A 22982-nucleotide genomic window follows, 5' to 3' on the forward strand; every position below is an offset into this window, starting at 1 on the left:
TCAAATAAAGAGGGCAAATTCCCTATTTCATTGAGTTCCGATAACTTTTCAGTAACTTCTTAAAATCTTTAAGGTGAAGAAATTCTATCTTAGCAAGTTTTTATTATCATTTTGAAAGACTGGCAATTGTAGGCGGCTGCATAGTTTCGAAAGGAATTTGTGTATGTATAAATATTTTGTGTATATGTACATATATGAATGTGTGTATATATGTGTGATCTAGGCAAAAGTATAAATGCTAGTGGACTGTTTTCTCTCCCCAGACTTGTTGAACGAGATTTCTTTGTTTCCGACACCTCTGTAGAGTATGGAAACTGTCAAAATCGCGTTTCTTTCTGTTGCCTAGAACTTGTTAAAAGTTCCCTTTCCCTCATCTCATACACACCTGCACGCACTTACCCTCTTCCCCCATCCCAACGACCCTTTCTCTCACTTCAGCCAGCTATCAAGTCATAGTTCCCCATATGAGTACTAAATTATAACAACTGAAAATAACGTCGAAAATTCATCAAGATAATAGCATTTTTTCAGTGCTGTGGAATCACAAATTTCCTCAAGCCTTTCACAGAGATGACCCTTTATAAAAGATGATAGTTTACACTGCTTAAGAAAATATGACTAATTGCTTTTCAATTCTTATTCGTGTGTCAGCAGGGCCCCTCTGGGATGGTGTGAACTTAGCTCCTAATACAGCCCAGTATCCTGCCCAGTATTCAAGAGGACCATTTTTTCCACATGAAAAGCCTTATGGATACACAAACTTCTCAAATCAGTGTCAAGTTTTCACTGCAAGGAAATAGAGTATTTAAGGTAAGAAAGTTTCTGCTTTTATTGAAAATTTATATATGACCTCAGTATTGTAATAAATAAACAGATAACCATTTTCACACACACAAAAATGACAGTGCTATGCTAGAGAAGAAAATATTAATTGAGGGATTTACTCATAGTGGCGAGACAAAGTTTTATCAATACAGAATAAATATTAACAGCATTCTTAAGCCAATGTTGAGACCCAACAAAATGTAGGAACCAAGCTAGATGTAATAAATAATTATCCAGAGAAAAAGATGGCGCATTCTCAGAAGATAAGACTGTCTTTGTAAACTGATGCATGTCAATTAGTCTCATCCTCATAGCTCACCTTCAAATCACAGGACTTGTCTCTCCGGCTATGTTAAAGGGCCATCCTCTGAGGAAAGCAGAGGAGAGGAACTCTATTATCTTTACAGTGAAATGCAAAACAACTGCAGAAAATCCCACTAGTAAATAGAACATAGTTTAATAAGTAGATTGAATATGATCTAACTATAAAATTTAGGTAACAGAGTCAGTGTTACATATGGCAGGACTGAGAAAAAAAAGCATTCATGACATTTTTCTTATCTCCCTCTTACCCCCCTCCCACCATCATTATGCTATTAACAACAAAAAAATGTTTTCAAATTTCTTCCCATCAAAAAATGAGGGGAAATAATGACGGAAGGGTTTTCTTTTCTTTCTCCTTTGAACAGTTTCTTGAACACTCCTAATACGAATCACTCACAGGGTGTCTGTGTAAATCTATTTCACATGGTTTCAAGGAAATGATTTAAAAAAACCTTAAGCAAAACTATTTTGGAGTTCCGTCTATTATCTGGAAAGGAGGGAAGAAAAGGGTAGTGGTGGTAAAGAAGTACACTCCAGCCAAACAAAATGTTAAAAGTTTTAAATTAACAACGAGTCTTTTTCCGGTCTGGGGACCCAAGACTAAAATGTTGGGAAAGATTCTGGTCCGGCTACTATTGAAGAACACATTTCTCTTCTTTCTTGGCCATCTTGCCTTTGTTTTGCTCCAGAGTTCGTTCCAAATGCTCATCTTCTTCTTCAGCCCTGTAAGTCAAACAGGAAACAAAATAATTTTTCTTCGTGGAGGGCAGAGCAGCACTCCCCGCTCGCCCCGCATTCCAAGCCCCAGCGGGAATGGGCATTCGGGGCCAGCGGGAGGCTGCGCCTGCCCACCCGATACCCCTCGACTGAAGTTTCCGCAAACTTCTCGGCCCCGCAGCAGGCAGCAGAGCCTCGACCCCGACCCCACTGCCCACTTACTGCTTTTCCTGCGCGTCCAGGTCCCTGACGAGCGCATCGCGCTTGTTCACCAGGGCCACCAGCTCATCCAGCAGCAGTTGCTCGCGTCGCTTCTGGGCCTCAGTCTTCTGCCAGTCTGCACAGGATAGGAGGCTTGTTATCCACCTGCAAGGCCTTGGCATACCCTGGCCCCCCTTCCCACCTTTACCAGTTTCCTTGTACTTCTCCGTAAACCATATTATACAGAGTGTTTTGTGGGGAGTTTGGCTGTCACGGTAAGGATTTTACCCCTAAAACCCTGCTTTCTAAATATTTTCTGCAGATGGACATGGCTACGGCTGGGCTGGAACCTGCAAAAGAGTCCAGGTGTGAATCATTGGCCAGCCGGAGGTGCGCACCTGATTTCAGCCAAAGTGGGGGAGGGAGGGCTGGAGGCCTAGAACAGGTCGGCCGAGGCTTGCAGGGGGATGTGGGTAAATGAGGAGGCTGGAAGCAGAGGGGCGATAAAATCATTCCCAAAAGGCTAGAGAATCTGCCTGAGAACCTATCCTTCCCCCACCCCCATGCTCACCCCATACAGCCCATTCTTCGCTAATTTCCTCTTCGCTCTATTTTAGCAGTTGGATGTATCTCACACTGGGCGCCATATGCTTCACAATAACTTTAAAAGTAGTGAATCGGCTAATTAGCATTTTTCTTTGAAGTAAAAAATAAATTTGCTCTGCAATATTACACTGCAGCTCTCGATCGCATCACAGCCAGTTTTCTTTTGGAGAGGTTTGCTGGGTAGTTTCAAATCAAAGCACTTTTGCAAAGGAAAAATTCCATACTTCTTTTTGAAATCCCATGTTAAAGGTTGGAAAATCCGATGGGCAGTGCTCTTTCCATGGGTAGGAGCAGTTTTTTGACGGTTTTAAATACCAATAAAAATTTCCTAATCTTTGCTAGTCTGATAATTTCCTTAAGATGAGCAGCAGTTTGGTTTAATAAAAACAGGACCTAATCGAACATTTAAAGCACTTTTGAAACCAAAGCCAACTGCTCTCTGGCCAGACTGTAAGGGCTTGTAGCTGTCAATCAACCCCCAGTCTACCCCGCCTCCCTCATTAGGAAGGTAAACAATGAAAAGAAGAAGTAGATGATGAGGCAGATAGCAGAACAAATGAGGACCTAGAGGGAAACAGGACACCAGCTTAAAAAAAAAAAGCATGGCCACTGACTCATGCAGCCCCTTCCCCCAGCAAATGCACTTTCCAAAAAACAGAGAGGACTGCAATCCTTTCGGGTTTCTCTCTTCTCTCTCCATTGCCCTGGGCAATCATGTTAAAACTCACATGGCTGGTGCTTATTCAGATAAACCTAACAATGCACACCGCTGGTTACCATGTGAATCTTCACAAACCACACAAGAATGTGCTGGTTCAAATCCCCCCCGACCCCCTCCAAAGCAAAATTTATTCAAGACAGCAAACTGCTCAGCAGCTTTATGAAAGCAAATGGTGCTAGAGGGAATTCTGTCTTGTATTTACAAATTAAAAATTAGATGTATCATCATGCAATAAAGGTTAGAATAGCAGCAAGAAGCTAGAATGGTTTATTCAATTTTGTCACTATTCCTTTCATTATAAGCTCAAATACATATATATATATATGAAACATACCATATATTAATTATCCATTTGATACAAAACATCACACAAATAAATGGTCACATTGCAGTCATATAAAAAAAGAAATGAAATTCTATAGCATGGAGAGGAGTAAAGAAACTATTACTATGGAAAGTTTTTTCCTAAATATAAGAATTTTAAAAATAATAAACAGCAAAACTGAAGAAAAGCCCTATCTATCATAATTTTATTCTTTGTATTTAAATGCAGCTGATTTCAAGAATGCTGGAGGACAATTTTCTAATCTGGTTCTTGTTCTTAATCAGTCTCATTCTATACAGCAGATATATCAATAGACCTCTCCAGTTTAGAAAGATCTTAAAGGTCATCTAGTCTAATTTCAGGTAACTGTAGTTCTAGAAATATTAACTCAAAGAAAAACCTGCTGAATTTGTAAAAGATTTGTAACTAAATTTTATAATTATTAAGATTACTAGTTTTGATGAATGTTAACTTTTCCATCCTGACCTCAAATCATTCTGATTATAAGCTTTAATTTATAATTCTTTATTTATTTATTTATTTTTAACGCCTACAGTACCTGGTCTTCCTAGGTGTAATTTTTAATTCTTTATTTCCAAAACATTTTGATAAGAGCTTTATAGCTGGGAAATTTTCTCCACCATACAGTTAAATAGTATAATGAAGTTGAAAATTACAAATTTTTTTAAATCAAGAAAAAAATAAATTGTAACAACAGACACTTTTCTTAATTAAATTATTCCAATTCTTCACTTGACCAGTGACTTTTAAGGTTTCAATTAATAATTAGAAATATCAAGACTTCTCTAATTTTTACAAAATAAGACTTTAACAATATGGATAAGAGAGGAAACTTTTATTTTTTTAAGCCCTGAAGTATTGAATAATTTTTTAAAAATCATAACTTTTCCTAGCTCAATTTCCCATAACTGTAACAAAAACATTTTAAAGTTATTAATATTTAGATAATTTTCATTTCAGTCAGATTTAACTAACATTAGAATTTAAAATATTCCAGCATAAATGTGTAGAATTTATCATATTAAATCTGTTATTACAACATTAATACCTATCTACAAAAATATTAGTCAACTGTAGGAGAAATAGCTAACGTGCAGTGAGTACACATATTACATTAACAACTACTTTTACTTTATTTGCTTTCTCATGGGAGTAAATTTATACACATACACAGATATTTGAATGCTAATTTGGGAAATTAAGTACTATTTTAATGTTTAAATAAAATTTAATAATACCTTTAAAATTGATCAAGATTCACATTCGTATATTCAAGTTTGCATTTAAAATTATTTTAATCCTCTTTTAAATAGCTTCACCTATATATAATGATGCCGTGTTTTAAAAATCTGCGTGTAAGTTTATGTTACCTGTTATGCATTTTAAGAAAGGATTACTGACCTATAACTCTAGTCACAGCTAGCTAGATGCACTGACTTTGGCTTGGACAAACTACAATGTGGGCTCTGATTAATTTAAAGATTCCAGTGTATTTTTGCTACAAAGGCCATATCCTCTAGCAACAAATAGGATTAAGTTTTGATGCTGCATTTGAGCCAAAGTGTTGAAATAAAGAGATTCTGTTTATGTCCATCTGCACTGAGCTGTTTTGTTAATTTAAAAAACTCTTTTTTATATATAGGGCCAATTATTCATTCTCCGATTCAGTTTATTTGCTGAAGTTGATAATTACCTTGGAAAAAAGGCAAAAGAAATACCTATAAATACTTTAATAGAAAGAACCTAAAGTTCTTGTAGTAAACCTACCTTGCCACTATAAATAAGCTTGGCACTTTGATGAAAATTAACACTAGTTTTGTAAAGAGCACATTGGGGGATTGCAGTCAAGTCTTATCTTTAGTTCCAGTCAACTAGCAATCCTGAAAGAGTTTGCATCATCATCAGAGCAGGCCATTTGATAGGATTCTACCGCTGTACCTAATCAATCTATGGAAGACTGTGGCTGTGCTGTGTAACAAAGCTAAAATAGATTTACAAATAGGGTTTTAGGGGATAAGCTCCTCCACAGGATTACATATTGATTTTAAATATAAAAAGCTTATCATATAAACCATAACTACAAAAATAGTGAACCTATGCATAAATCCCTTTAGAAGAGCACCCACTTCAAACTCTAAGCCAAGAATAAATCAAGATGTACAAAATCCTAGAGAAGATCCATTTCTTGTGCAGAAAATGAACACACCACTTTCCAAAAGCCCACCCCTATGTGTGCAGAAATGAATTTATCTTTCCTGAGGGGGCATTAAATAATCTGGAACAACAACAACAACAACAACAACAAAAACTACAAGAAAAGTATTTTAAAGATGTTTGTTAGCTTAAGGGATCCTATAACTTAGCTCAGTAGAGTGAAACTCCTGCTATAAAAAAGGCCTCAGGGAAAAAAGGTAAAAAAAGAGGCCAAAGTGATTATGGAGCCTCAGAAGAATGAATATACTGAATATATATATATATATTTTGCTCTCAAACCAAGCTGTTAATATTTCTTTCAGTGTGCTATAGCTTAATAATATTCTGTGCTTTTGGTGAATGGTTTCAGCAGCAGATTTATTTGAAAAGATTTTAGTTTATTTGTACGAAAACCATCTTATGGCTACTAAAGAGAAGAGAAAGAACAAAGAAATGAACTTTAAAACAAAGGAAAGCAAAACAAAACCAACTAGTGTTGCCTGTATGTGTGTTTATCTATGGTGTTTTAACACTCCAAAAGGCTACTGAATTGCATGTGTGTCCATTCTAAGGGTTGGCTCAGAGGACAGTGTCTTCACAGGACTGATTATCACTATCGGCAGTGGCTCTCCAGGACAGGCCAGCCTTCGTACTGCCCCGGCTAGTGGGACAGGCCTCTCTCTAAGAAAGTGTCTTTATTTGTAATCAACAGGCTGCTTATTTCTTCACATCTCTTTTTTCCCTCAACCAGCAACAGAAACTGGCTGAGAGATTTAAGGCACAACCACATATGGGACAATGAAATTACGCAAAAAATAAAACAGAAGTTTGAAAAAATATGACTTTCTACTGGTCTTCTGTATATACAAGAGGAGGCAGATAAAATGTTAGATTATTTAAGATCGTAGGTCTGTTAAATAGAGATAGGACTGCTGATGAAACTGGGATCTTTTATATGTATCATGGCCCTCCTTTTAAGACAGTATTTGGTAATGATACTAGTTTAGGTATAAAAGCAATATCTGCCTTAAAAGTCAACTGTATTGTATATCGAGCTGTATTTTAAAGATGATTTAATTTACTATACATGAGAGAGTGGGTAAAAAACTTTTTAAATACTCTGTATTGAGTGTAATGTAAAATGAATTTATAAAGAATAAACTGTATAATGAGTTATATATTATACGTACTATATATACACTCGTTTTATATTACACATACATACATATACACCATATAAATAGTATTTGCTGTACATACTTTTCAACTATGTAGCTTTCAAATGTCTTTTAAAAACTATACCACGATGATAAAAATTATATATCAAGAGGAAAAATATCATTTAGTATGCTTGTACATTTTATTTCAATGGTAAGTTTCACAGAACTTCATAAATAATTTTGACAAATTTAATAGTCATTATCAATAGTATAATTTGATACATTTATCTAGCCAATTGAAGGAAATTAGCTATCTGAAACCTTTTAAATCTGATTTCTAAATAAGGGTATACAAATGTAGTCAGTTATATTTATCAAATGAAATTATGGATATAAAAGTAATTAAAAATAAAACTATAAATATATGCGATACTACTTAGATAAATAGCATATATTTTACCTAATTACAATATTTTTAAAATATATGGTTTCATTTGTCTTTCCCTTTACAAACTTAAATTTCTAGTTTCCGAACTAATTAGAATTGACTTATTATGGATCAGGTACCTTATCAGGTGAAGAAGGAAATTACCATGGACGGTCAATGGGTTAAGAGGTCAATATAGAATAGGAAAATCAATTTGCATTGATTAGACAAAAGGTCCATTTTACAGAGCCCAAAGGATTAGCTTTAAGCAGATATCTTTAACTGTAAGACATTTTCAACTAAGAAGTAGGAGAATAGCAGCCTAAAACACCTAGGAATTTAAAATATAATAATTATATATAGTAAATACCATAGTTAAGCTAGCTGATGTTTACTGATATTATGAACCATGCTTAAGATTACTACATAATTCATTTAAAAGCTTTATGAAAAGTTTGAAAGTGTTCCATTTATCTCTTATGTCAATCTTTGTCTGAATAATCACTTAACAGGAGTTGGAATCTTAACTATAGTAGACTGGACAGTAACATATTTCAGTGTTGACATCAATTAAATATTAAGGTAAAATTTAGAGTCTGAATGGAAAAATCAAAATGATAAATCTTTCCCAAACCTCCCCAGTGGAAACAACTTTAAATTGCATATAGTAAAATGTGATTAAATCATTTAACTCTTTATATTCCCCATTTTATTGAAATTGAAGCTTACTGATAAAAGTTAAGACAATTTTGAGTTTAATAGCAAGCATAATGATTATCTATCTGAATTAAGGTCCTCCTTAGGTTGTTTTATGACTCTTGGTTTTTGACTCTAAAGCATTTATTTGCAAATCCTGTAGGTCCCTAGTCAGACCACACCTAGCGAGACCAGAAGTGTATTATACTCTTTAAACTTCTGACAATTGACACCTCACATACCTCATTTCACCAGAACATTTCTTACCTTCAATGGCTAGCATTGCCCGCAATTCCCGATTCAGCAGCTCATACCTTCGTTCTAAATCATGTTCTTTTTCCCTAGGCAAGTTACAAAAGTTCATCAATATGCTAATTACTAAATCATTAAACACTTAAAAGAACCTTTAGGTTACATTGATTTTAGAACTCATAACTGACTTTTCTCTTTAACTTTAAGCTACTCCAAACAAATGATACACAAACCTAAAACCTTCCTCAGGTTGAATATTTACTAGTGCTATAATTTTTCTCCTTCAATTTTGAATTGCGCAGAGGTATATTTTAATCTGCGGATAAGTAGTCTCATTCTTCAATGCTTCTTGTATTAAGTGCCCAGTATAATGGCTATTTTGTAAAATAGGTTTTTTTTTCATAGTTCACAATAAATACTCTTTGTCTACAACTCCATGTGAAAAGAATACAAGAAACATGAAAGTACTATCAGTGCAAATTTAATATACAGACAATTAAAAATGCAGGATTAGTTATTTTTTGTGCTCCTTCATAACTTTTATCAAGTTCAAGCATGACAGAAATGACAAAAATAGATGTTTTCACTAAAATAAAACATGTAAGCCTACTCCTTCTCACACTAGGTGGCATAATATAAAATCTTTGCTAGTGAGCAAAAAGGAACAGGCTTTAAGTCTTATACTAAGAATGGTTACGTTTGGTCTAGTCTCCATCTTACTGTAATCCCCACAATCATAAACACACTTCTGTTTAAGTCATTATTAATCTTTTATCCCAAAATTTAAGGTAACATCATCTATAGAATAAAAAGATACTTTTAAGAGTTATTTTAATTTTTAACTTAAAATTTGATGTTAAATTTCAATTTTATTTCTCTCTCCTCTAACCTTTACTAATAACCACCTTTTTGTGCACAGTGCTTTATTTCTTTATTTCAAAAATTGCTTATATTCATTGAGTTTCTGTATAATAAACACATTGGGTTTTTTTTTCAGTATCTATCACTCTATCTTAAAATTCTTACTGTTCAGATGAAAATTGGTTTTCACTATTTTTTTAAATTTTTATATAAAATATACTGTAATCTCTAAGGAAAGAAAAAAAATTAAGCCTAGTAAGTATTTAACCTCAAAGAAGGCAATGACAGAAAACCTAACATTCATCAATGTTGTAGGAAAAACAAGCAGTCATGAGTACTTACAGGAGAGAGAGCTGGTTCATTCTCCTTATTAAAGCATTTTTCTTATTAACTAACATAAACCATTCCTGCATCATTGCTTCTTCCTCTTCTGTGTTCCTTCCTATAATACAGGAAGTAATTTCTTATTATATGACATTTATAAGCAAATAATTTAACACAAGTGTTTTTTTTTTTAACATGAAACATTTTAGCTAACCTGATAGTACAAATTAAACTGTTTATAACATAAGATTAAAGTCCAAGGCCTGAAAAAAGAAATCAATATTTAAAAATTCATAAGCCAGTCTTCTAAAGCTGGTATTATTCAGCATGTATATTTCAGTCTCCCTGAATATATCTACAGATCATACTAACACTAAGTACAGTAAAAAAAAGTGTTCCAACTTTTAAATCCTCCCCAGAGGCTGATATGTTGTTATGTTTCAATGAGGAACTTATGGCGCTGACAGACATATGGTCATGATAAAAAAAAATTTAAATCATTATGAGAATTACAAGACTAGCAGGAAGATCAGAGAAGTCCAGAGATTTTGTGAAAGCTTCTACTTGTAACGACTTGATTTTTTTTTTTATTTCTTATTTCCCACCCCCAATATAAAATAAAGATAAATGTGCATATACAGCATTCTGGAGCTCATCATCCATAATAGGGTGAACACTTGCACATTATTTTAAGTCGATTGTAAATGACCAGGCTACGAAAAATGCCTATAGCTATCTTTAATGTTCAGTATATCAGAAAACATTTGAGTACAGATGATCTAAAATTTTAGATGATAAATTTACTGACTGAACATTTAAAATTCACTTTCTCTAATATCCATTCCATCATCTATTACCCCACCCCTTAAAGGCTCTTGTATTAAGGATTATAATATATAGGGCATATCTGGTATTATTCATGTAGAAGTAGGCCATGATCATACTCAAGAAAAATATTAATTCCCCATTTTCTTCTACTTTCTTCAAATTGTACCTAGTCAAATTTACAATTTTTTGATTTTTTTCTTTTTAATTTCAACCATAATTGGTTTATTGTTTTGCTAGGCCATTATTTATAGATTCCTAAGGTTAACTTAAATATCCAATAAAAATTTAAATATCCCAGCTAAGACTCAGTATCCAAGCTAATTCCCTAAGTTTTATTTTCTTTTTAAGCAAGATATTTTAACTTTCAAACACATTACCAGTCCATTTAAAAAATTCAAACAATACAAAGGTATAACTGAATAAAGTCAAGTCCTCTTTTACCAATCCCACCCTCCCCATTCTCCACTCCACCTCCTTTCTCCAGAAGTACTATTAAAGTTTAGTATATCTCCTTCCAGATCACAAAGATAGCTATGTCTATCATACATGTATATACTTCATCTACACAAACAGGTTTCTTTTCTTTAACGTGAGATCATATTATGTACTGCCCTGTGATTTGCTTTTGTCATGCTGTTCAAAGATCTACTTCATTCTTTTCAATACATGCATAAATTATGGACATACCATAATTTATTTAACTATTTCCCCATTAATAAAAATTTAAAGAAAATTGTAGAATGAAAATAAGAGTATAAAGAGCTGATCTGTGTGCAAAAGATTAAACATGTACTTCAGAGCATTCCTGTAAAATAGATATCTGCTGTTCATTATTATGGAGAAGAATGAGGATATGTGCCTTCTTTAAATGCTGTTAAAACTTTATAGTATGAAGCCAGACTTAGGATAGATTCTTTTAGAGTATGAACAAAAGTCTTTATTGTTTTACAGTATTTTAATCTCTTTTAGGGTAGCTGGTTGTGTATTCACTTTGGACCATGTGATGTCTTGACACTGGTCATGTGATATAGGCTGCGATAGGAACAAATCCCTGGGTAGCAACAAAAGAAGAAAGAGTAAAAAGAAAAAGCTGAGAAAAAGCTTGCAATTTGGAAAAAGGCCAATTGTACCCTGGTGAAGGCCTTTTTGATCAGTGAAATCACACATGTGTGCAATATTAATAGGTGCAGTTTTTATGATATTTTATTTTCTGATTAAAGACTTAATTCTTACGTTCATAACTTAAGTAGCTTCTAAAAATATAGGTATATTAAAACTTTATTTTGAGCTTAACTTAACATATAATTGAGGCTTTCAGGCACTACTAGAAGCAACTAGCCTACTCTTAAATTAGCATCATTTTCTTCAATGGAAAACTGCTTCCTTGACAATAGCAATATTGATGTGGTACTGTGTTATTTTCAGTTTAACTCATGCCTATGATTTCTAGGTAAGAATAAAAGATCCCCCTCCCCTAATTGTTAGGAAATAACTAATAATACAAAAGTCTCATGTTTCAAAAGGAAATAAGCCTAACAATAAAATATTTAAAGATACATTACACATTGCTACATAGATTATAAAAATTAACTGAAAAACATATTTGAGGTTAAATCAATAATTGATTTTTATGTATGGCTAACTCCTTATCTGAGATCGTACACAATGATGGAAATCTATACTTAGCCTAGTAATAAAAAAATTAAATTTTCTTCTAATACATCATTACACTATTGTTTTTAGGGATTTAAAATTTTTTAAATTTAAAAAGCTTTTAAAAGCCAGTAAGTTGAACCATTACAAATTAATCCTGACTTTAATAACTGGTTAAAGACCCCTTTAGCTTTATAAGTAACAAAAAATATTAAAGCCTGTGATCACAGTGAGCTTTTCTCATTTCTCCTCTAACCATTTGTTATTTAATCCAATACTAGTAATCCAATTTGTCCATCAGACTTTTAAAGGGCAGAATGCAACTTCCTCAGCTTAGACACTTTTCAAAGTACAATATATTTTTCAAATGAATGCTGGATGTTTCATTTTTCCCAACTGTTCCTAGCTCTAATGCATGAGGGAAAAAAGAACAAGATGAACATTGTTCCTACTGATTAAGTAAGAGCTCATTAAAGAGCTGTCAGTGCGGTACTTTGAATATGCATGAAGCATATAATCAGATCTAGTACCGTCACTAGAGGAGAATACGGTAAGTACAAAGGATTGATTTAATTACTTAGAGTGGGCTGTGGTGGTAAAGCAGTCTTGTTAGTGCAAAAAGAAAAAAAGGCTGTATTCTGGCACTGTTAGAAAAAAGGCAGTTTTAGCTTCTGCCACAATACATAATCTCTGAATAAAGCACTTTACATTGTAGCTTAAAACGAAGACTGTCATTATTTTAAAAAATGGCCATAAATCATTTTGTGTGTGTGTTTAAACTTACCTGGTTAACTACTTCTCTTTCAAAATTATCGATTTGTACTTACAACTACATTTTTGTAAATTTAGAGTCAATACTGACACTTTTTAAAATTTCAATTATTTTTCAGTTTCATGGACTGAAAAATTTAAGACATTATTAAAGACTATTTTGAAATTTTAAAAAGTCAAAATACTGCAATTCAACATACAGTTACTAAAATGTGAAAGCATGGCTGAGTTGATATACTGTATTTTAAAACAAAGTACCTCATGTTTATTATAAATATACAACCAATAAAAACATCACCATACGGAAACAAACTTGTATACACAGAGAACATTTTGATGGTTGCTAGATGAGAGCAGAGTTGGGGGATGGGTGAAAAAGTGGAAGGGATTTAGAAGTACAAATTAGTAGTTACAAAATAGTCATGGGGATGTAAAGTATAGAATAAGGAATATAGTTAATAATATTGTAATAATTATGTGTGGTGTCAGATGGGTACTTGATTTATCAGGGTGATCACGTCATAAGTTGCATATATATATGTCTAATTACTATGTTGTACACCTGAAACTAATATAACATTGTATGCCAACAGTAATTGAAAAATTTTTTGAAATATTTTTAAAAAATCACTATAACATTTAAAATATTGACTAATTAATACATTCTCTGGTAACATCTTTTTCTACTTTGTTTCCTTAAAGATTTGTTTTTCATTTTAACTCCAGGAATGTAATGTCTTTTCTGACATCACAGTCTCTAAATGTCAGTTTGTTCTTTTAATCAATTATTGTAGCTAGACTATGATTTGTAAAAATTATTAAATAATCAATAATAATGATAATGGCAGGAAAAGTAACTATGTATATATGATTTCAAATCATCCCATCACCTAGTTAACAAAAACCACTAAATAGGAAGCAGCATAATACACAGCACTACATACTTAATAAATGTTAGTTGACTATAGCAACCACTTTTATATTCCATTTCCTCCAGAAAAAAATGAATTAAAGTTAAGATTTAATTTCATTCAAGAATGTATTCGTTCACCCAGGAATCTGTATGTAGTTTTCATTTACTTTTTCAGAAGCAGCATTTTCTTTTTCTTTTTTTTTTTTAAGGCAAGGCAACCCTTGGTTGACCTCACAGATTGCAAGGACCTTGTCAGCTTACAATCTCTTATTTTTTTATTTTTATTTTTTACACCTATAGCACCTGGTCTTCCTAGGTGGTCTCTCATCCAAGTACTAACACCAGGCCTGACCCTGCTTAGCTTCCGAGATCAGATGGGATTGGGCTTGTTCAGGGTGGCATGGCCGTAGACGTAGAAGCAGTGTTTTCAATGTAAATTTTTAAATGAATAAAAGAACAGTGATGTCAAAATACTGAAATTTTGAATCACAATTTAAAGAACTGCCTCCTAATTAACCTTCCTAATTAATTTTTCTCCATAAGGTTATCCATTTAGAAAGTTATATTTTTAGACAGTGAATTCTTATACAAATGCAAAATAAGGAACAACACAATTTCAGTTGAACAGAAGATGAATTCGGTGGGAAAGAATGAAAACACAAAGTGTAGACTGTTGTACATATAAACAAATTCAAGATTTTCTACCATAAAGACATTAAAAAATGCTGAAATCTTGCCATAGCTTCATAGTGGAGATGGCAGACTAGTGATCACATATGGCCCTTAAAGGACACAACATAGCAAAGCCGAATCAAACATAAAAACAAAAAGTTGCCATTACAAATTGTCTTGATGGAATGATTACATGAATATAAAGACTTTTGAAAGACAATATAGTACGAGAGAGACACATGAACATGCCCAACTAACTGGTACTAGAAAAACATTTTAATGACAAAGGAAGAAAATCTGGTAGATTTATTTAACATATGAAAAAGATGAATTTATTACAGTTATGTTAGGTTGTGGACACATGAACTCCAAAGCCAACATTACTGCACAGGACTCCAGAGCTCAGTTTCAGGAAATATTTTAAACTTAGGTAAGAGAGCTTTATTATGAAAACAAATTTTACTATATAAGCCAATAGCTAATAAATGTTTCTACTCCAAAAATATCCTCAAATACCAATCAACATATGAAGAAGCTCATAATCTTTATTGATGTTTTCAGCAGCAATTGTCTTAAAACTATTTGCTCAGCATGATATATTTGTTACAGTATTAAGAATACAAACTTTGGAGAAAATCCTGTCTCCTTTGTTGAAGTAAAATAAAAACACACTCTCTCAAAATAAATACACCTTTTATTTACCCATTTGGTAAAACAGAAAGTAGGGAGAGATTCGGGCAACATCTCTCTACAGATAACTTTTGACAGACTTCTATGCATGTACTTCTTACAGGAGAAGGTACAGACAACTTCACCGAGGTTCTTCCTCCACAAACGTATACATAAGAAGAAACTATTTCTCAAGGTTGGAATGTAACAGCAGTCTTTTTGTACCAACCCATTAATAGTCTGAATAGCCTTTTTATGCCAAAAGTCAGTGCTAGATTTCTACAAAAGCAAAAAACTAAGCACAAACTTAAGATAACAAGAAAATAAAAATAAATTTAAAAGCATGGAAGTGGTCATCTTGGGAAAATTATAACTGATGAAATTCATTATATTTATTTACAGTTTAGTATTTTTAAAAGATTACATATGGGATGGGTTGCAACCATCTTTTTCAGTGCTAAGAGCCTTTAAAGGTATTAATATGACCCACATTTAAGGTAACTTGTAATTATCTTGCCTATCTACTGTTTAAACAGGCACTTGGCTAAAGGTAAAACACTCAGAACAGAACTCTGAAATATCTATTTTTAAGGTACATTTAACATATTTTGTAAAATGGAATAAAACATAGTGAGTCACTTTTTAGATATCATTCAACCAAATAGACTGTGATCTACTTGGAAAATCAATTAGGCATCCCCCAATCAGGGGAAAATGTGAATTGTGAGCCACGCTTACAGACGGAGAGCTTCTCCAGCCAGTTCTCCTCTCTCTTGAAGCCCCTTTTGTTTGGACTGCACCTGGCAGACTCCTCTCTATCCCTTCCCTGTCCTAGAGCCTCCTCACAGTCATGTCACAAAAGCAACTTAAAGAGTAGCTCTAGAAGTAACAGACACATTAATATTGAAGAGGACCATGAAGAACTGAATAAAATTATTTCTTGAAAAGTGAGATTGGAGAAAAGCAATATTACTAGATTAACATATTTTAAGATATGATTTTAAATATATATATGCCTAAGAAATATTATAAGAGATATTTCTAAACTTCTTTTTATTCAAGTAGATCAGAATTTCTGGGGGTATCACACTGAGAGAATAGGGGGTTCATTTTTTTAAAAGTAATTTGGCACATAGTTTTTTATAGGGTGGTCTGAGACCCAATCCATAATTTAAGTATTTTATGGAAAAGCACTTGACTCATACATGAACTTTAGAATGAAGACCTCTTGTAATTAAGGACTACCTGTATTATCTATAGTTTCTATAGCTGGTTAGATCTGTCGTTTTGAATATGACGCAAATAAGATGAACACTGAATCTGCATCCAAATGGCTTTTTTTCCAGTTTGGTTGAAAAAAAAAATGGACTGAGCCCCTTAATCTTAGACTAACTAACCTCTCTAAACCTCAATTTCTCCATTCTTATAAAAGTAATCATATTATTTATCTTACATGATTGCTAGAGGAATTAAATTAGAAAATCCATGTAAAGTCTAAAGACTAAAAATGCTAGCTATGAATGATGATAATGAAGAGGATGATGATGGCACTCGGTGAGCCAGGGACTGGAGATACAAAGATGTGGTCCCTTCTCTCAAAAGAGTTTATAGTCTAGTGTGGAGACAGACACATAGTCAAGGGTGGCTGGAGAAAGGGTAAACTCTACACAGCTTCTTGGACACAAATTATATTTTAAAACTCTGCTAGTCATAACAAAGTCTATAGTTAGTAAGTCATTGGTCATAAGCGGGATAGGTGAAAATGTGGGTGAATCAGTATAAACTCATTTCTGCAGCTGGAAAAACAACGTGAATGCCCTAATAGGTCATCAGTGTCACTAGTGCATATGAAAGACATCCACAGCCATAGTGACACAACAGTGTGGCTGTGCTCCACGTAATGACAGTCTAGTTACTTGAAGTGAGTTTTAGAGATTTAAGAACAAAGTAGATTATGGAATACTGCTTAATATAACAAAATTAAAAAGGTAAATTTTAAAGAAAATTATGGGCTAATTTACTAGTTATCAAGAGATTTTGATGTTAAAAGCAAAGCATCTTTAAAATCAACTTATGTAATTGGCAATATAGATGAAATAGCTGATTTACTAAATGCCAGGTGAGAAGGAGATTAGATTCTGTTGAGTGCGGAAAATTATATATAATTTTTAAAATATAGAAGGACAAACCAGGTAGATATGTGCTCCAACCAGGCTTCTTTCTAAGTTTCTCCAAAGAGGTTTTATGTTGTCAGTCAGGTACTTTTTTAGGTAACCTCCTCTTGTGTTCCTTAAAGTCTTTAAATGTCCTTAAAAAAATAATACCCAGGGTGTCCCTAGAGCCTCCAGTTTCCAATAAGGGATGAATGCAACCCCTAACCACCAATGTGCTACCGCAAAGTAACTACCTCTTCTACTCTGTACCTTCTTTGATCATGCTTGGGTTCAGATAACCAGGTAACGCTGGAATATATCCTTCCTTATGTACCTTCTTAAGTATCTTTATTTGGTGAGGGAGAGATAAAGGGAATTTTGCCTAGCCCCTTCTAGCCCACAGCCACATTCATTCTCAAAACACAGAAACCTAATGAAAGTAGGACACTGTACAACCATCTGCAGCTGCCTTCTAGCCTGCACAGGGCTTTAACAACTACACAACACTCTGAGTCAAATGCAATGAATGCTGTTTTTCAAGACCAGGCCAGGTGACTAGTGTGAGTTTCAGTACTACACTACCTCATCCAATGCCCCTCAACCTTCTCAGTGAACTATTCTCTTCACCAAGATACACAAGAGATATTCATGATGGACTTATGCCCACAGTGCTGTTTTCTGAAGCCTTGGGAATAACAGTGTTTCAAAGACGCCACTCTTTGTCATATATCATATATCTCTCCCTTATCAGATCACTAACAACCAGTAACATTCTCATAGGCTGGGGATGATGATGATGATGGCATCAAATACTGAATGAAGTTATATAAAGTAATAGAGCTAGTTAGTAGTTAGTTAATTCAAGCAATCTGTCTTGTGAACCACCACTCTTAGCCACCCTACTTGACACTCATAGGTAACCAGTCTTATCAAAAAGCCCTTTATTTAGAATTCAAGCCAACCTTGACAAAGCCTTCAGAGTGGTTCTGATAGCAAAACAGAAAAAAAAAAAACAAAAAACTAAAATCAAATCTTCAAACCTCTGATAATTAAACCACCCACCCACTCACCCAACCAACCATTCTGTTCACTTGGTTCATTCATTAGGAGAAAGGATTTTGTTGACTTGTCCCATGTAGGCCAATGGGACTTACTGATCTCAGAGCAGTACTTCAAGGGATGTCAAAGGGAGTCAGCCTTTCTTCCTATGCAGATGTGTCTCTAAGATCCTTGAATTATAGTTTGGTGTATGATGTCTTCCAGAAAGGAGATTCCAAAAATAGATGTTTTTATTTCTTGGGCAACTATAAACAATTCTGACTCCATTTGAGCATTTGAGACATCCTTCAATGAAAATGGCCAAACAAGAACGTTCTGCCTAGCACTAGATCATCAGGGTGCATTCAAGTTCCATCTCTGCTCTTTAAGAGCTATGGGAACTTGGGTAAATTACTGCACCTTCCTATGCCTCAGTTTCTTCATTTGTAAAACAGAGATAATAGTACTACTTCATAAGGTTTTTAAAAGATTAAGTGAGTTAGTATATAAAGCACTTAGAATAAAGCTTGGTTTCCTATAATAAAGACTATATAAGTAGTATAATTGTGGTTGTTATTGTTATATTCTCATTCTCTCCCTTCCTCTCCCCTCCCACATCCCTACATACATATATAATTCACCCCCACCCCCCCACCCCACACACACAGAGTCGGGAGCCACATTCTTTATTCAAGCTTCAGGATTTCCCATCTGATTCCTAGGATTACTGATGGAGCAAAGCATGGTGATTCTTCCTGGCAGAGTCTCACAGGTTTTTGGTGGCCTCTGCAAACACCGGAAAGCCCCACCCACAGAAGTAAACACGTTGGGCAACCTGGTGCTAGTCTTAAGATGTTAGTTCCATTGAGCATGACATTTCTAATGTCTTTATGTATTTATTTTATTGGACCAATCAGATAAAATGCATCCTACCATCATTTCAACTTTTTCATTCCTTTCAAATATAGAAGCCCATCAATGACCCATTACCTATTCTGCTTTCTTAAAGGAGCTACTCAAATGCAAACTCTCTATGAGACATTCCCCTTCTCAAAGTTATACATGTTCTATTAAGTCTGTTCCACAGGTTCTCTTGCTAACAGTGACTTCAGTCAGAAATTCAGAAAAAATAAAAATCTAATGTGTGACTCCCAGAACCTCTAGAATTCTCAAGATAAAGTTATTTTCAGATTTCTCCTCAACTTAATCCCTAGGATATGTTCAATTCCCTTTTATCGTGATATAAATTTTTAGATACTCCTTAGACTGAACGACATCATGCTACTCCAAGAGTCCTTCTCAGTTCTGGCATAAATCTTATTGGCCAGCAGTTAGCTATATCTTTCTGTTGTGTTGTATGTCCTCTCTCTTTAAGGTTACAGCTCACTTAAAAAGGGTTAGAGCAATCACATCTAAAACACTTAACTTACATTCCCATCCAAAGTCATGGTCAACTCCAAGTCTGTTTAGTCCTCACAATATTCCTATTAATATTAGATATTTCGGAATTTAGTAAAATAGCTACCTAGTCTATTTAAAATAGACTAATCTGACAATTTTGCAACATTCAGTATAATTTTATTTAATCTTTTACTGAGATTCAAAATAAGCATGAGTCAAGACATATGGTATTTAAAGTTTTAAATTTTGGCTTCCTCTAATTTTATTCTTATGAGAAATTAAAATATTTATGACTACTTTAATAATTTCTATGAAAGTTAGTTATACCTGGAATACAAAATTTCTATTTTAAATTTTAAAAAATGTTATATCAGCCCAAGTATTTTCCTTGACTTATATTTTTTAACTTTCTTTATATAGCTAGATCCTTCAAAAGCATAACAGATATAACTCTGGCCAAGTCTGTCAAATTCCAGTGCAATAGTGTCTAGCGAGAGAAAATATGCTTGCTGCTGGGGAAGAAATGCTGGTACTCTATACAATTCCTAGCTTTGGCCACCAAGTGGTGCTATTAATTCAGAGTGGACTGGCATTGGGGGAGTGGGGTTGGTGGCTTTGGGGTGGGTAAAGTATATAACCACTCAGTAAAAGAAAAGGACTCATATGTTGGATGTTCATAACTCTGTGTACAGTGAATTTACATATCAACTCTCACTCAATGTCACCAGTATAAAAACAAAGAAAACTAATTCATATATTTTTATTTTGATGCTAAAGTCCACTATACTCCCTCAGGAAATAACTGTTTATATATATGTATCTGTACCACACTTTATTCTTTCAGCTGTAAAAATAATTGCACAATTTTGATTAACCTTCCTCTCTATACAACATTCATCCAAATTGCCCATTAAAACAAACAAACTTTACCAAAAAAACTACCCAGAAATAAACATTAAAAATTAATCAGTAATACAATAGATTTAAAAATATCTAAATATCTAATTTAATTTTAAAAAACAGGTATCGGCTCAACAGTTTTTCCTTAAATTCTATTGTAAACTTTTCCTGAGGAAATAGCTCTGAATGGATGAATGCTTTTCATCCAGGTTAGAAGTGCATTGCATAAGACATGTGTCACTTCTAACATATATAGATAAAGATGAATGCTTTTCACATTCCAGGTTAGAAGTGCATTGCATAAGACATGTGTCACTTCTAACATATATAGATATAGATGCAATATCTATATATGTTTAGTTTTCTTATGCAATGCACCTAGAGGCCTATGCAAAATGTTACAAACAACTGGTAGCTAAAAGAAAGACATAATTTGCAATCCACTAGAAGAAAAACTGGTAATGTTTCTACAATGGAATGAACAATGATTTGAAAGCAGAACTTTGTAAGCCTGTACAATAAAAAGAAGGTTCACAGCTGTTCAATTGGACAGTTCTATCTCAAAAATAAAGGGACCTAGTAAGAGTCAGTATGTATCCAGTTGTCTCCCTACATTAACATCTGTACTTTTTATGGAAAGTGTTTCCATTTGTAGAAACTGGGAGAAAGGTGGAGCATAGCTTGAATCCTTTCATGAACTCCCTTGATTTTGACTCTGGACTCAGGAGGCAATTTACACATGCTTAGACATCTCTGATGTCATTTTTTAGAAAAGAAAAATAAAATCTTGTTAAGTTTCTTGGGATAGTGTCAGGATGAAACCAAAGAGGAGAAAATGCATTTGAAGAATTGGTTCCTACATGGGTATCCTAAAATAAATTTCTCAAAATACAATGCTTAAGTTATTTCTGTATGTGCCTCACAAAACTCATATAATTAGTATGTCAATTCAATGAAACTTATGTAGATTGAGGAGCTAGCCAAATTTCTAAGGCTTTCTCCTAGTTATTTAGTTGTGAAAATGTTCACACAACTATCAGTTACTTTTTATATATAAGCCAAGGGTTTAACAAAAAACCCAAAACCAAAACCCAACAACTTTCCAGTCTTATGCCAAATTGCCAAACTAGTTCTTCAGTCATTTCTTGGGAGAGAGGACATGCGTGAGTGTGTGTGCGTGTGCATGTGTGTTTATGTTGAGGGAAGAGAGAAGTTATGACAGAATGTGAGATGTGTATTATTATTTAGAAGGTAAGGAACATTTTCAAATAAAGGTAAAAACAATACTAAATAATAAAATTACTACTATGACTGATAGCAGCAACTATTTTTATAATGTGTTAACTCTCTGCCAGGCTCAGTGCTAAGTACTCATAAATTTTATTCATATCTGTATCAATATATTTTAGATTCTCAATAACATTCTAAAATAAATTTTATCAGCCTTTAAAAACAAGAAAAATTAGACCACCCAGATTCTGGCTGGGATCTTGCTGATTTTTAAGTCTATGCTCTTAAATCTCTATGCTGTACTACTTCCCTTAGCACTTGTAACACTGTGAGGTTAGCATATCTTAGCTCCTCGTTTCTCAAAATGTGGTCTATGGATCACTTCTATTAGAATTGCCTAAAATGTGAGCCTCACCCCAGATCCACTGGATCAGAATATTTTGGGAAAGGCCTAGGTATCCATATTTTTAATAAACTCAGATATTTTTTATGCAGATAAAAGTTTGAGAACCACTGTCTTAGCCCCTTCACAAATAAGTCACTAAGATTTTTTAAAAGAAAGGGTGATATTCCATGTATAAGATGTTATTTTAGCATTGGCATGACATTACACAAATTTAATTTCACATTCAGAAGAAAAACATGTTGCTGCCAAATCAGTTCAAATGCCTAAATTTTGTTTCATAGATAGTTGCTGAGAAAAACACATTTTCCTGGAATTTCTACTCTTTAAGTGTCAAAAAATTTTATTGCAGTCTAGAATAAGGATGTACCTCACTTTAGGCAATAGACATGTTCCAAACTGAAAATTCTGGTGATGTGATAATTAATTAGGTTCAAAAATTATATTTTATATTTCCTATTCAAAATTTCTAGTAGAGGAAAATACTTTCTAAACATCACTGGTAAAAATTACATACGTTTGTTCTCCTGTATAAATGAACAAACATGAGTCAGTAGATGAAAAAGTCACCTATATAATTAAAGACTGTACAGTAAAAAGTTGGGACATACAGTGAGTGCCAAGGAGAGAAGAAACAAATTTTAGAAATGAGAACATGAGGAAGTTCTGTACATTCTGAATCAGAGAGATTCCTTTCA

The 22982-nt window shown here is 33.7% G+C and overlaps 1 protein-coding gene and 1 pseudogene across 14 annotated transcripts in view; both read right to left on the minus strand.

Moving 5' to 3' along the window:
• Positions 1 to 797: 797 nt before the first annotated feature.
• Positions 798 to 22982, minus strand: part of EHBP1 (EH domain binding protein 1) — a 308435-nt gene continuing 286250 nt past the window's right edge. For 6 of the 14 annotated variants that reach the window (XM_039887033.1, XM_039887031.1, XM_039887024.1 and 3 more), the window contains 4 exons: positions 9672 to 9771; positions 8484 to 8557; positions 2089 to 2203; positions 911 to 1872 (listed from right to left, as the gene is read on the minus strand). In XM_039887033.1, coding sequence (XP_039742967.1) covers positions 1782 to 1872; positions 2089 to 2203; positions 8484 to 8557; positions 9672 to 9771 — 380 coding nt within the window. In that variant the 3' untranslated portion in view covers positions 911 to 1781. Of the gene's footprint in view, positions 1873 to 2088; positions 2204 to 8483; positions 8558 to 9671; positions 9772 to 22982 lie in introns of all 14 variants that reach the window. The other 8 variants (XM_039887026.1, XM_039887034.1, XM_039887027.1 and 5 more) reach the window with 3 other exon arrangements.
• LOC120622571 (uncharacterized) lies at positions 14110 to 14230 on the minus strand (annotated as a pseudogene).

Source organism: Pteropus medius, unplaced genomic scaffold, assembly GCF_902729225.1.
Source record: "Pteropus medius unplaced genomic scaffold, Ma_sr-lr_union100, whole genome shotgun sequence".
Lineage (NCBI taxonomy): Eukaryota > Metazoa > Chordata > Mammalia > Chiroptera > Pteropodidae > Pteropus > Pteropus medius.